A 14,817-nucleotide genomic window follows, 5' to 3' on the forward strand; every position below is an offset into this window, starting at 1 on the left:
GAAGGGGAGCCACTCTGGTTTCTGTAAAAGGAGGAGGAGCAGAGAAGCATCTTGGAGAAAAGATCCAGTCCACATCACATGGAATTGGGTTAAGTTCTGAGAAAGAGGCATGGGTGGGAAATCCCATGGAGAACACAGACTGTGAAGAAGTGATGGGTAGCACATAGTGCAGATGGCAAAGGGAAATAACTCCAGGACTTTTGTAAAAACAGGGACTAAAGAGTTGGAGCGGTAGCTGGAAAAAACATGTGAAGTAACAGGGCTTCTTTTTTTAATGGGTGACATTACCACATATCTGTATGCTGATTGAAGTGTTCCAGTAGAAAGGAAAAAATAAACATGGATGAGCATTAATTTCAGGAGTAAAATCCTTAAGTAGGAGAGAGAAAATGGGCCCTAGCACGTAACGAGAGGGTTTGTCCTTAGATGTCCATCCATTGTAACCCGACAGAAAGCAGATTCCGTGGTTGTCGATACCGGTAGAATGATGGATTTGGGAGTGGAAAGATTAAAAAAAAAAATCTTTTCTATTTTCTCAGTGAAATAAGAAGCTAAGTTATCAGCTAAGGATGAGGAGAAGGAAGGAAGGTAGCTTGAGGAAGGTTGAGAAGAGAAATAGCCACTTTAGAGAGTAAGGGAGTGAACAAATTAGATAAATATAATAGGATTGTTGAGCAGACCTGGAGGCCCATGTAAAGTCTGTGTTTACGAATTTAAAATGGGACCTATTGGCACGGTTGTGAGTTTCTCTTTTTTTTCTAGCCACATTCAGCTCCTCAGGTGCAGGCATAAGGAAGGCCGATAGCACCAGCAGTGAGTTTGGCCAGCAAACACTACCAAAGGAGAGAAGGGCAAGGGAGTTGAATATATGCAAAGGAGCAACGTCAAGGATGGGTCATGGAATTGTAGTGGATACAGAAAAATTTTTTGGCACTATGTAAACCCAGCATCAAGGACGCAAATTCAGTCCTATTAACCTGGAAGTCCATGCTTACTTCTGTATGGCAATGCTTCTCAAACTTGAGGATGCACAAGAACTATCTGGAAACTTCGTCATAAATGCAGAATTCTGGGTCATTCTTAACAATTCTGGGGCACAACACTTGTTCTTTGGAATAAGCAGATAGGTCATAGTAATGGGGGAGGGGGTCTGTCACCCATTCTATGAAAAATATTGTATTGCAGGTGTTTTACATGAAAGTTCTTGAGAGTAGGATTTATTTACTTGTTTATTTATTTATTTATTGAGATGGAGTCTCACTCTATTGCCCAGGCTGGAATGTGGTGGCACAATCTTGGCTCACTGCAACCTCCACCTCCCAGGTTCAAGCAATTCTCCTGCCTCGGTCTCCCAAGTAGCTGGGATTACAGGCCCACATCACCATGCCCAGCTAATTTTTGTATTTTCAGTAGAGACAGGGTTTCACCATGTTGCCCAGGCTGGACTCCTGACTTCAGGTGATCCGCCCACCTCCGCCTCCCAAAGTGCTGGGATTACAGGCGTGAGCCACCGCGCCCAGCCAAGAACAGGATTACACACAGGAAAAGTGGGATACCCAGACAATTGTTTATACTGTCAATTTCACAGCCATAAAATGATGATGTTCCAACTATTTGCATTTCTTAACCAGATAACATAACTAAAAGTAAGCTATCATGAAGAATAACACTGCAATGGCTGAGGCAATAAATTCGGTAGCTTTATTTTTTAATTTCCATTAGGTTTCTTGGATGAACAAGATACAAGTGTGACATTTTATGTGGAATCTGAAAACCACTTTAGCATGGCTTTACATCGGATGCATCAGTTTTCCAAAAAGCCAGAGGACTGTGTTCTGTCGGGGGAGAAAAAGATAAATATTCTAAGAGAAACAATCATTTCCTAAATGTGGTAAATAGTTAAGCCAAACCAAATACATTTTACAAGTATATAGAATACATGTGATTACGTGAATGAAACCATTTAGTGTGAGGTTTAAGTGATGGAAGAAAACATTAGGGAAATGATAAGACCCTCATTTTCTGTTTCTTTTTCTTTTTTTTTTTTTTTTTAAGATGGAGTCTCGCCCTGTCGCCCAGGTTGGAGTGCAATGGCACAATCTCAGCTCACTGCAACCTCTGCCTCCCAGGTTCAAGCGATTCTCCTGTCTCAACCTCCCGAGTTGAGCTGGGACTACAGGCACATGCCACCACGCCTGGCTAATCTTTGTATTTTTAGTAGAGACCGAGTTTCACCATGTTGGCCAGGCTGGCCTCCTGACCTCAAGTGATCTGCCCGCCTTGGCCTCCCAAAGTGCTGGGATTACAGGTATGAGCCACTGCACCTGGCCAAGACCCTCATTTTCAAGAGATAAAATTAAAAGTTCTATATACAGTGAAGACTGTTCTATAACAGTCAAGATCCAAGGGAAAAAAAACTGTATCAGCCCTTTATAGTACTGCATCTGTCTAAAGACCATAAGGGAGAAGATCCTGAAGAAATATATCAATAAAGCTAAGACTTTTTCAATTATTCTTTTCTGGTATTTTTTCTGCTGGTATTTATTTAAGCTTACTGTATTTTGCCATGTTTTGTATTTAACATCTCACCGGGGCTCTGCTGTCTTTTGAACAACGGCAATTTATTCAGTGCATTTCTAACTATTTGTAATTAAAATTGTGTTCCTCCATGTCATGCATATTTCTAATAATCAAACCAACCCCATGAGGTGGGTATTTTTAATCAGTTATCATTCCGTTCTCTCCCACTAGCTGAATACTTATCAGACTCCTCTCTTCTTAGCTTTGTCTGCTCCCTACTGTTCTCTCCCAGTTGCTAAAACAAGATTGTCAATGTTTTTGAAGGATTTCTAAACCTAGAGCCAACAACAGCTTCAGCCTCTGGCTGGTGCTTACTTCCTGGCATCAAAGACATTTAAACCCTAAATCTGAAACCTTAAAAGATTAGCAGCTCTAAATGCTGGCCATTACACACTTCTTTATCTCACACAAACCTGGTATCATCGTCCTTAAAATATTTTGCTCTAACGGACATTTTGCTCTAATGGATACTTTTCAAACTCTAGGAATTGCTGGAGAAAGGGGGAAATATTAGATCTTTAGACCAATTATCACTGCCATGAGTTGTTTTGTAACTTGGGGTGAATTCTTTATAATGTGGGACCAAGATGAGGTAGATATTTTTATTATTCAATATTTGGTTCGTTATTATTCAAGCTCAACTTGGAATTACACAAGATGGCATAATTCACCTCAGCATTCATTAAATAAAACCACAACCCTGAGTTTTATAGAAAAGAATTGGAAAAGAGGCTGGGCACGTAGCTCACACCTGTAATTCCAGCACTTTGGGAGCCTGAGACAGGTGGATTGCTTGAGTCCAAGGGTTCAAAACCAGCCTTGGCAACATGGCGTAATCTCTTCTCTAATAAAAATATTAAAAAATAGCTGAACATGGTGGTGTGTGCATGTAATCCCAGCTACTCAGAAGGCTGAGGTGAAAGGATCACTTGAGCCCAGAAAGTCAAGGCTGCAATGAGATGTGATCACACCACTGCACTTCAGCCTGGGTGACAGTGAGACCCTGTCTCAATTTTAAAAAGGCCAGGAGCGGTTGCTCAAGCTTGTAATCCCAGCACTTTGGGAGGCCGAGGCAGTCGAATCACAAGGTCAGGAAATCGAGACCATCCTGGCTAACAGGGTGAAACCCCGTCTCTACTAAACACATAAAAAAATTAGCCGGGCATGGTGGCAGGTGCCTGTAGTCCCAGCTACTCGGGAGGCTGAGGCCGGAGAATGGCATGAACCTGGGAGGCGGAGCTTGCAGTGAGCGGAGATCGCGCCACTGCACTCCAGTCTGGGCGACAGAGCGAGACTCCATCTCAGAAAAAACAAAAATAAAGAATTGGAAAGGAAAATGCAAGTGGGGATACCATCTGGAGCTCACTGCTTCATATCATTGTTTCTCCCTCTCACCCCTCTTTTTAAAAATCCAGTGGCCAAATTCATCTGTTTTTTGTTTGTTTGTTTTTTTGTTTTGAGAGTTTCACTGTATTGCCCAGGCTGGAGTGCAATGATGCGATCTTGGCTCACTGCAACCTCTGCCTCTCAGGTGCAAGCGTTTCTCCTGTCTCAGCCCCCTGAGTAGCCGGGATTACAGGTGCCTGGCACCACACCAACTAATTTTTGTATTTTTAGTAGAGACAGGGTTTCATCACTTTGGCCAGGCTGCTCTCAAACTCCTGACCTCAGGTGATGCACCCTCCTCAGCCTCCCAAAATGCTGGAATTACAGGCGTGAGCCACCACGCCTGGCCTCATCTGGTTTTTGACAATCATTATATAACAAAGGCTCTGATTATGATGAGGGGCAAGTGGGAGTCCTAGCTAAACGTTCCAATGTAGACTTACCCTTGAAGCATTTGGGGACTTCAATAGTGCCATCTATACACTGAGCATCCTCTGTATAGCTACACTTCTTTTCCTTATTTTTGCAGAAGAAAGAAACTTTATCACCATGCAGCATTCCATTCTTAAATTTTTCCTGAATCTTTACTCTCTCTCCTTGGTACACCACAGTGGCCTTTTTCACAGGTACTTTACAAGATGCTGAAAGAGAGAATATTTGTAATCAGGACTTAAGAGTTCAGGAAATCTTTCTGAAAGAGAGTTTAACATTTGAAACAGTAGATGAGTACACCTACACAAATTGGTCAAGGCAAGAAAAATCCAAGAATGTACATAGTAAGTAATGGTAATATGATTGCTAATTGTAGTTCTCTATCAATAGAACCATTACTCACAGCTTCCAGGATGGCCTTCTCTTCCCCTACAGTAGCCACAGAAGGTCAGAACAGAAGCATCAGAGCCTCCATTTTAGTGGGAAAAAAAAAAAACTTCTAACAGATATTGACATTTCATGTAAGCCTACACTGTCCTCTCAGATTGCATTCATTAAGCAGGTGCATCTGTCCACCAGCCACTGCAAGTGTTGGCTGATAACAGCTCATAAATACTCTGAAAAATTGCCTTCAGCCATAGGGAAGCCACCTCTCCCAGGAGGTTGTGCAAACCACCCCCATCACCACCCTCAGGGTCAGGGAAGGGAGCAGCTCAAAGCCAATGACTGACTGATGAGGAAATATAAAAAACAGGTCCCTTGGCTGGGCGCAGTGGCTCACGCCTGTAATCCCAGCACTTTGGGAGGCCGAGGTGGGCGGATCACAAGGTCAGCAGATCAAGACCATCCTGGTTAACACGGTGAAACCTCGTCTCTGCTAAAAATACAGAAAATTAGCCGGGCGAGGTGGCGGACGCCTGTAGTCTCAGCTACTCGGGAGGCTGAGGCAGAAGAATGGCATGAACCTGGGAGGCGGAGCTTGCAGTGAGCAGAGATCACACCACTGCACTCCAGCCTGGGCGACAGAGCGAGACTCCGTCTCAAAAAAAACAGGTCCCCTTGGCTTTCAGTGGGATTAACTCAAGGGTGGAATTCACACGCCAGAGCTCCCAGGGGGATCAGACTGAACCTCATTTTAGCAGAGACCACAATTCTTCCTGGCTTGGCAGCATTAGCATCACCAGGGAACTTGGCATAAATGCAAATATTCAGGCCCCCTCCTGGATCTACCAAATCAGAAACTCTGAGAGTGGAGCTCAAAAATCCTGTGTTAAAACAAGCCTTCCAGGTGTTGCTGATCCACAGCAAAGTTTGAGAACTGGTGCCTTACCCTCTCAAATCTGCCTCACTCTTTCTTCTCCTGAGACACTCACTAAATCAACCATATTCAAATCCCTGTCTCAGGCTCTGTTTCTAGGGAACTGTAACCTAAGATGCTAGTTATTTGTCATCTTGCCTGCTGCCCCAGAGTTCCTCTTTCTGCTTAAACTTCCAGCCCATAGCAACCTAAGCAGAGTTCTAATGCTAGGCTGTTCTTTGCTTAAGCATGGGATCAAGGGTAGACACCTAACTCAAAAGGAACCAGCATCTCCAGGAAAAGATGCCAGTTGGTGATGAATCCTTTAACTGAGAGGGTCTGGTGTATATCAAGCCATGTTCAAGATGAATAAGCAGAGAGACAGAGATGGGAGAGGCCATTGAGATATGGAAAAAGTAGGAATAGTTCCTGCCTTTCAGTTCCAATCTTCAAGAGTATCAGTTTTATTTCATTTCCTCATCTTCAATACCCATGTGATCGACCTGCCTGTTGCCTCCTTATAATATCCCCAATTTCCTTGAACTTGAATGTGTGGTTGGTTTTTGCAATGAGAAGAGCCTTGGCTAGGCAGAGCACAAAAAGAGGTGGGCATGGTGGCTCACATCTGTAATCACTCGAACCTGGGAGGTGAAGGTTGCAGTGAACTGGGATTCCACCATTACACTCCAGCTAGGCAACACAGTGAGACTCCATCTCAAAAAAAAAAAAGAATCCATGCGTCTACAACAACACTAAAAAATGGTGGACAGAAAAAAAGCTCTTTTCTATAAAGGCTGAGGCAGGCAGATCACCTGAGGTCAGGAGTTCAAAATCAGCCTGGCCAACATGGCAAAGCCCCGTATCTATTAAAAATACAAAAATTAGCCAGGCCTGGTGGTGGGCACCTGTAATCCCAGCTACTCGGGAGGCTGAGGTAGGAGAATCGCTTGAACCTGGGAGGCAGAGGTTGCAGTGAGCCAAGATCGTGCCAATGTACTCCAGCCTGGGTGACGGAACAAGACTCCATCTCAAAAAAAAAAAAAAAAAAAAAAGGTGCTCAGAGGCAAAGACTTAAAAGCTAATAAAGAAAGCCCATATGATCTCCCACCATATCACCAATGCTTACAAAGGATCTGTTGATTTCATCCTATTTAAGGTCAAGCATGCTTCCTAAGCATGAGGCTTCCCATGTACATGTGAGTCCTGAAGTCACCTGCCAGTAGTTTCCTAGCAAGTCTGAGCAATAAGTGGAAAAGTGTTGGAACAAGAAAATAGCAAGTAAGGGTGACCCACTGTATCAATTCGGAGATCTTCTAGGACCTCGCCTATATTTCCATACCTTTACAACTTGGCATGGCAGACCAGTTTCCCAGTTTGGTACATTCTATTTCTTCTGGGCCATCCAGGGAATATCCATCATGGCAGCCAAATGTGGCTTTATCCTTGTAATAAAGTGCTGGTTTTGCAGGATAGTTCACAAATCCATTGTCTGGTCTTAATGGGAACGGGCATTTTACTTCTAAAACATTTATTCAATAAGACATATTAGTAATAAATAGTAGTGCTATCCAATAGTCATGAAATAGTTACATTCTTGTCTCTGTCACACCACTGAATCACTGTATGTTCCTGTAACTGGAAGCAATTTTTAGTTACCTTGTGCTTAATTCTGTCCCCACTCCTCTTATATTCATGGTACCCTGGATATTAAAAAAGAAACAACCACACTTTGAAAGTAAATTAATGAGACTTTACTAAGTTCTCCGGGTTTTCCCATATAATCATAAGGTATTATTTACTGCAAACTTCATCTTTACACAGTCTAAGATAGTGGGTTTGAAAGAAGAAAAGCGAAGTCTATTTCTAACAAACCATAAAATTAAAATGCAAAGACTGAACCCTGCCCCCATACACACTTAGTACACCATTATTTGGCTTTAAAATAGTAAATCTTATTGTTATTCAATTCAGAGTATGCAAGAAGCCATCATGAAATATGTCAGAGAAAAATGGTGCTGCTTCCTGGCCTCCTTAAGATCCTCAACAGCAGAGGCCCAAACCCACATCCTTATGAGCTGCAGTGAAAGGAAAGCAAGGCTGGAGCCAGGAGCACAATATTCTCAGAGGTAGTTTAAGGAGGTAATTAAGGGTACAAACTCCAGAGTCAGACTGCTTGGCTCAGTTTTGGTTCTGCCACACATTAAATAAAAAAGAATTCATGCGGCCAGACACAGTGGCTCACTTTGGTAATCCCAGAACTTTGGGAGGCTAAGGTGGACGCATCACTTGAGGTCAGGAGTTCGAGACCAGCCTGGCCAACATGACAAAATCCCATCTCTACTAACAAAAATTAGCCAGGTGTGGTGGCATGCGCCTGTAATCCCAGCTACTCAGGAGGCTGAGGCAGGAGAATTACTCAAACCCTGGGGGTGAAGGTTGCAGTGAGCTGAGATTGCACCATTACACTCCAGCCTGGGCAACAGAGTGAGACTCCACTGGAAAAAAAAAAAAAAAAAGAATCCATGTGTCTATAATAATACTAAAAAATGGTGGATGGAGGGAAAGCTCTTCTCTATAGAGGGAAGCCGGTGAATAAATGTAGAAGGAAAGATAGAATTAGAAAGTCACCATTTTCAGCCACCAATGTCATAATTGACAGATTCAAGGATCACCATTGGATTCTACGATGACTGCCTGACAGTGGATATTCGCATGGTTTCGAAGCATCACCCACAGGTTGCTTACTAATTCCAAAGAAAAAGCAGTGCCTTTACCAAAAGATGATCTAGCACACCTCACCTAAGGATCAAGCTAAGCATGGCCAATGGTGGAACAGCTGACACTACGTGCCTCCTGATGTGACAGAATGTATTTTTTTTTTTTTTTTTGAAATGGAGTCTCACTCTGTCACCCAGGCTGGAGTGCAGTGGCACAATCTCAGCTCACTGCAACCTCCGCCTCCTGGGTTCCAGTGATTCTCCTGCCTCAACCTCCTGAGCAGCTGGGATTACAGGCACCCGCCACCAGCCCGGCTAATTTTTGTATTTTTAGTACAGACAGGGTTTCACCATATTGGCCAGGCTGGTCTCGAACTCCTGACCCCGTGATCCACCTGCCTCGGCCTCCCAAAGTGCAGAATGTATTCTTAACAATAATATTTAACATGAATCTAATCATGCGTTAATAACCAATCAAGTTCACATTACAGAACATTCTACAAGACAACTAGCCCGTACTCTTCAAAAATGTCAATGAAAGACAACAAAACAGACAAGGGCTTATTCTTAATTATAGGAGACTAGGCTCACACCTGTAATCCCAGCAGTTTGGGAGTCCAAGGCGGGTGGATCTTTTTAGTTCAGGATTTTGAGACCAGCCTGGCCAACATGGTGAAACTCATCTCTACCAAAAAGACAAAAATTAGCCGGGCATGATGGCAAGTGCCTATAATCCCAGCTACTTGGGAGGCTGAGGCAGGAGAATTGCTCGAACCTGGGAAGTAGAGGTTGCAGTGAGCCGAAATCGCACCACTGCACTCCAGCCTGGGTGACAGAGCGAGACAGCATTTCAAAATAATAATGATTATTATTATAGGAGACTAGAGAGACATGACAACTAAATTAAAGATGTGATTCTTGATTAGATCCTGCATAAAACAAAATTTGTGTATAAGAGATACTTCTGGGTCAACTGGGAAAATTTGCATCTGAGATAAATGTTGCATGATATTGTTGTTAATTGTTTATGTTATTAGAATTCTTTGGATTATTATTGTTAATAATCCAAAACATATTAAGTGATGATATAAAATGTCCTTGTTCTTAGTATATTCATGCTGAAGTTTTTATGGGCAAGTGTCATAATATATACAACTTAGTTTCAGATGATGCAAGAAATAAAAAGGATCTTTCTATGGAGAAACAGAGAGAAAAATGTCACAACATATTAACAGTTGATACATCTAGGTGAAATACTGAAAAAAAAAAGGAACCTACTTTTTAGGATTTGGGAGAATAAAGTCAGATGACACATATGTAGCAGGAGACCAGTGCCTGGCCCATAGTTGAGTGCCCAGAAGGGTGCAAGTTACTACTGTTGTTGGTAGCTTCTCCATGCTGAAAATCACTTACGTTTTGACTCATTCACTGGATATCTGTAATATCTACCACTGGATAACTTAATAGTCATGAGAATAACTCTTGGCCGGGAGCAGGGGTTCACACCCATAATCCCAGCACTTTGAGAGGCCGACGCAGGCGGATCACTTGAGGTCAGGCATTTCAGACTAGCCTGATGATCAGGGTGAAACTCCATCTCTACTGAAATTACAAAAATTAGCCGGGCGTGGTGGCGGGCGCCTGTAGTCCCAGCTACTCGGAAGGCTGAGGCACGAGAATCGCTTGAACCTCGGAGGTGGAGGTCGCAGTGAGCCAAAATCGCCCCACTACACTCCAGCCTGGGTGACAGAGTGAGACTCTATCTCAAAAATAAACAAAACAAAACAAACAACGAAAAAAAACTCTTTGTGCACATGATAAACTCTGTAATTTATCTGTTATGCAACTGACAAACTTAAAGATAGTAATGACAGGTCAAGTTAAAGGAGAAAGAATTTCCATAATTTCTTAAAAATCAAATATTTCTGTGATTCTTAAACTTGGGTAGAGATTTTTAAAATGTATAACAATCAGACTGCAACCCAGGCATTACCTTCATCTCGTAGGACTCTCCAATTTAACCCACGAACTTCACCCAGAAAAGAACTTTACCAGCCTCGCTGAAATGTTCAGCTGTCCACGGATACATCCTGCCTTTCGTGCCTCCCCGATGTGAGGTATGCCTTCTCCTCATTCTCTACTCCTCCTTCAAGGCCTATTTCAAAGGTCACCACCTATGGGAAGCGGTCCCAGGCAGCTCCAGACAGTTAATTGCATGATTTGTCATTCCCTTGGGTCAGAAGCCAGGTCTCATTCACCTGGAATCCCCAGTGCCCAGCACACTACCTGGCATATGGTAGATGCTCAATAAACAGCTGTTGAATGAGTTCACTGGAAACATTCCATGATAGTCAGAATTTTCAATACCTATCACAAATGGGATCTTGCCCTACCATACATATTTTGTCTTATTGCACTTACCCCTGCATTCTGGTAACGTAGTCCAATTTCCATGTGTTGTGCAGGTAATTGTATCATTTCCAAACATCGCGTGTTGTGGCAAACATTCAAAAACTGCTGTGTCCTGATAGAGCGAATTGTTTCCAGCTGATGGCTTATAAACACGAAGTGTTGCAAACATAGGTATGGATGGTGGAGGGCAGGTGATGGCTAGGAAAAGAAAGAACTATCATTTCTATGAAAATAGTTCAGGCTTTTAAATATACTCTTTCCAGAAAGAAAAAAACACTCTAAGGATAAACTTGAGAAAATGCAAACTGATCAAATTACCAGGGTAAAAATACTCAACTGTGGATGCGTAATAGGAAAACATGAACTGCCGGGCACAGCGGCTCACGCCTTTGATCCCAACACTTTGGGAGGCTGAGGCGGGCAGATCACTTGAGGTCAGGAATTTCAGACCAGCCTGGCCAACATGGTGAAACCCTGCCTCTACCAGAAATACAAAAATGAGCCAGGCATGGAGGTGTGTGCTGTGGTCCCAGCTACTCCAGAGGCTGAGGCAGGAGAATCACTTGAACCTGGGAGGCGGAGGTTGCAGTGAGCCAAAATCGCACCACTGCACTCCAGCCTGGGAAACAGAGAGAGAGACTCTGTCTCAGAAAAAAAAAAAGCAAGAAAGAAAAATAAAGAAAAAAGAAAAGAAAATATGACCCTCAAATCAGATGTCCAAACCAGTCAAAACACCAAAAAATGAAGGAAATTTAAGTCTTGCCACCAATAATTTGTCTTTTGCAACAACGCAATGGTTAGGCTTTATAAAATCTTTTATTCAAATACTACCTTGGAAGATGCTTCTGGAAGGCAGAATTTGTCCCTCAGTGCTGAGGGACCATCCTAAAATAATGGCTGATGACAGCAACTTTGTACATAGTTGTTTGGGAATGAGTTCCATTACCAGTTCAGTCTGTTTCTCTTGAATACCTCCTTGCTTTTGGACTCTTGGTATGGATGGAGCTTACCCAAGTAGCTTCAGGAACCCAGAGAGATAGTAGTGGCTTGTCACCCTGACCTGAGTACTATGGAGCTTCAGCAAGTTATACTGGCATGAAAGAAGATGGTGTTGACCAAAATATGATTTACCTTGAATTCGCTGGACCCCTGCTGCTCAAAGTGTGGTCCAGGGGCTATAGCAGCACGGGCATAGCCTGGAAAATAGCTTGTTGGAAATGCAGAAGCTCAGACTCCACCACAGGTGCCTGAATCAGAATCTATATTTTAACAAGATGCCCAGAAGATTCATATGTGCATTGAAGTATGAGAAATACTCATTTAAATTAGATTAAAGCTAAAGTAGTCTTTCTCTCTATAACCCTTTTGGAAAGTGAGTTTATGGCTAGGCACCGTGGCTCACGCCTGTAATCCCAGAGCTCTGAGAGGCTGAGGCAGGAAGGTTGCTTGAAACCTAGAGTTCAAGACCAGTCTGGGCAACAGAGCAAGACCCTGTCTCTACAAAAATGTTTTTAAATTAGCCAGATCTGGTGACGCTCATCTATAATCTCAGCTGCTCAGGAGACTGAAAGGATCGCTTCGCCCCAGGAGTTTGAAGTTACAGTGAGCTGTGATCACACCACTACACTCCAGCCTGGGCAACCGAGCAAGACGCTGTCTCTAAATAAAGAAGCAAATTTACATAATCAGTATAAATCTGTTTTAAATTAAAACTACAGGAACCATGGTGATTCCTACTGCTGAGTGAAAATTTTTACTTAATGTATCCTTTAAAAACTTTTGTTTTTGTTTGTTCAGCTTTTCTTAAACAATTATTTATTTGAAATTGCTGTACTTTCCACTTGCTTTTTTTTTTTTTTTTTTTTGAGGAGGAGGAGGAGGAGTTTCACTCTTGTTGCCCAGGCTGGAGTGCAATGGCATGGCGCGATCTTGGCTCACCACAACCTCTGCCGCCCAGGTTCAAGTGACTCTCTTGCCTCAGCCTCCCAACTGGCTGGGATTACAGGCATGTGCCACCATGCCCAGCTAATTTTATATTTTTTAGTAGAGACAGAGTTTCTCCATGTTGGTCAGGCTAGTCTTGAACTCCTGACCTCAGGTGATCCACCCTCCTCGAGCTCCCAAAGTGCTGGGATTACAGGCGTGAGCCACTACACCCAGCCTCCACTTGCTTTTGCTAAGGACAGACGTACTGACATGTTAAAGAACTATAACTAGTATTGTAATGCCTGGGCCTCCTGGTCAAAGATGTATAAATCACAAGTTGGGGAACATAAGAATGCCCTTGCCTACATAAGCAAAGCCCGGAGATGACTCTGACAGCTTGGCTGAGGGTCCTCTGAAAAAACATCAGTGCTTTTTAGAAGAATGCCAGTCAGCTCCTAGGATGCAAGCCCCTATGATGGGCTCTTAGCTTACTGTGAGGGTGACTTTCCTCTGCGTCTCGCCTGTCACTAGGCTTACTCTCTGAAGGCAGAGCTGCCTCCTTTGTCCTTGCAGCCTCAGTGCTAACAAGAGGATCCAGCATGCAATAGATCCTCATTTCATGTTTACCAAATAAGTGAATAAATGAATGAATGAAGTTCCAGAGTGGGAGGAAGATGTTTGTTTGATCTCACTGTTTGCAGAAGTTCCCCTAGTTAAGTGGTGACAGCCCCTGATAGACCAATGCCACACATATCCAAGCCTCTTCCAAAGCACTATGAGAACACTGGAGTCAACACACCCAGCAATAACTGGCTTGGATAGAGTAATGACCACCAGGTGGAGAATACAGAATGTGTTCGTGAGTAAAATGCTTCCCTTCTGTCATTTTATGAAATGACAGATGGGAAAGTGGTTGTTTCATCTTCTACAGCAAGATACCAGGATGAATATCCCCCACAAGGGTGACCACTCATCTCATTGAGCTGCGACTGAAGAGGTTGCAGATGTGAGACTTGGAGTGCTAAAACCAGGAAGGTTCTGGGCAAACCAGCTGATCACCTTCCCCATAGACTTACGAGCACAGACAGGTATCCCTGGGCTCCATTGTCCTTCCTCAGTGCACTTGGCAGAATTAGCACCATTCAGATAAAACCTGCAAAAGGAAAATTCAATCTATCAAGGAGTAAAATAATCCATCACTGACATCTCAGATATCTTCTCCATTGAGCATTGCTTCATATTAATGCTATTGACTTCTTTTCCATTGTATAATGCTGTCTTCCTGACGATCTTAGCACTCATCTATGGCTCATGGAGTCTCCCAACCAATGACGCAGATGAATCACTGCAGGATTCCACAGCTGGTGAGTGGAGAAGCCAAATCCCTTAATCCCTCATCTTTAAAGAGTTGGCCAAGATTGCTGCTTCTTATATAAAGCAAAGAACTATCTCTTTTTCAGGATGACAAAAGTGAACCAAACTGAGTAATCTTCACTATTCATTTTCTTACAGCCTACTGACACCAATGAATAAAAACAATGCAGTCTATTTCCAATGAAAATATAACATTCTGACTGGGTACTTTGGCTCATGCCTGTAATCCCAGCACTTTGAGAGGCCGAGATGGGCGGATCACTTGAGCCTCAGTTTGAGTCTGGGCAATGTGGCAAAGCCCGTGTCTATAAAAAATCACCAGGCCATGGTGGTGTGTGCCTATAGTCCCAGCTACTCGAGAGGTAGAGGGAGAAGGAAGGATTCAAAAGGATTCAACCCGGGAGGTCGAGGCTGCAGTGAGCCATGGTTATGCCACTGCACTCTAGCCTAAGCGACAGAGCAAGATCCTGTAAAAAAGAAAAGAAAAAAGAAGGAAGGAAGGAAGGAAAAGAAAAGAAGAAAGAAAGAAAGAAAGAAAGAAAGAAAGAAAGAAAGAAAGAAAGAAAGAAAGAAAGAAAGAAAGAAAGAAAGAAAGAAAGAAAGAAAGAAAGAAAGAAAAGAAAGGGAAAGAAAGTAGGGAAAGAAAGAAGGAAGGAAGGAAGGAAGGAAGGAAGGAAGGAAGGAAGGAAGGAA

The 14,817-nt window shown here is 43.0% G+C and overlaps 1 protein-coding gene across 1 annotated transcript in view; it reads right to left on the minus strand.

Moving 5' to 3' along the window:
- Window positions 1-1,748: 1,748 nt before the first annotated feature.
- Window positions 1,749-14,817, minus strand: part of APOH (apolipoprotein H) — a 16,740-nt gene continuing 3,671 nt past the window's right edge. Inside the window, 6 exon segments of the mRNA XM_026456779.1 lie at window positions 1,749-1,835; window positions 4,410-4,607; window positions 7,035-7,214; window positions 10,834-11,022; window positions 13,827-13,983; window positions 14,333-14,337. Of these exon segments, the coding sequence (XP_026312564.1) occupies window positions 1,780-1,835; window positions 4,410-4,607; window positions 7,035-7,214; window positions 10,834-11,022; window positions 13,827-13,983; window positions 14,333-14,337 (785 nt within the window). The 3' untranslated portion in view covers window positions 1,749-1,779.

Source organism: Piliocolobus tephrosceles, chromosome 16 (assembly GCF_002776525.5).
Source record: "Piliocolobus tephrosceles isolate RC106 chromosome 16, ASM277652v3, whole genome shotgun sequence".
Taxonomy (NCBI): Eukaryota; Metazoa; Chordata; class Mammalia; order Primates; family Cercopithecidae; genus Piliocolobus; species Piliocolobus tephrosceles.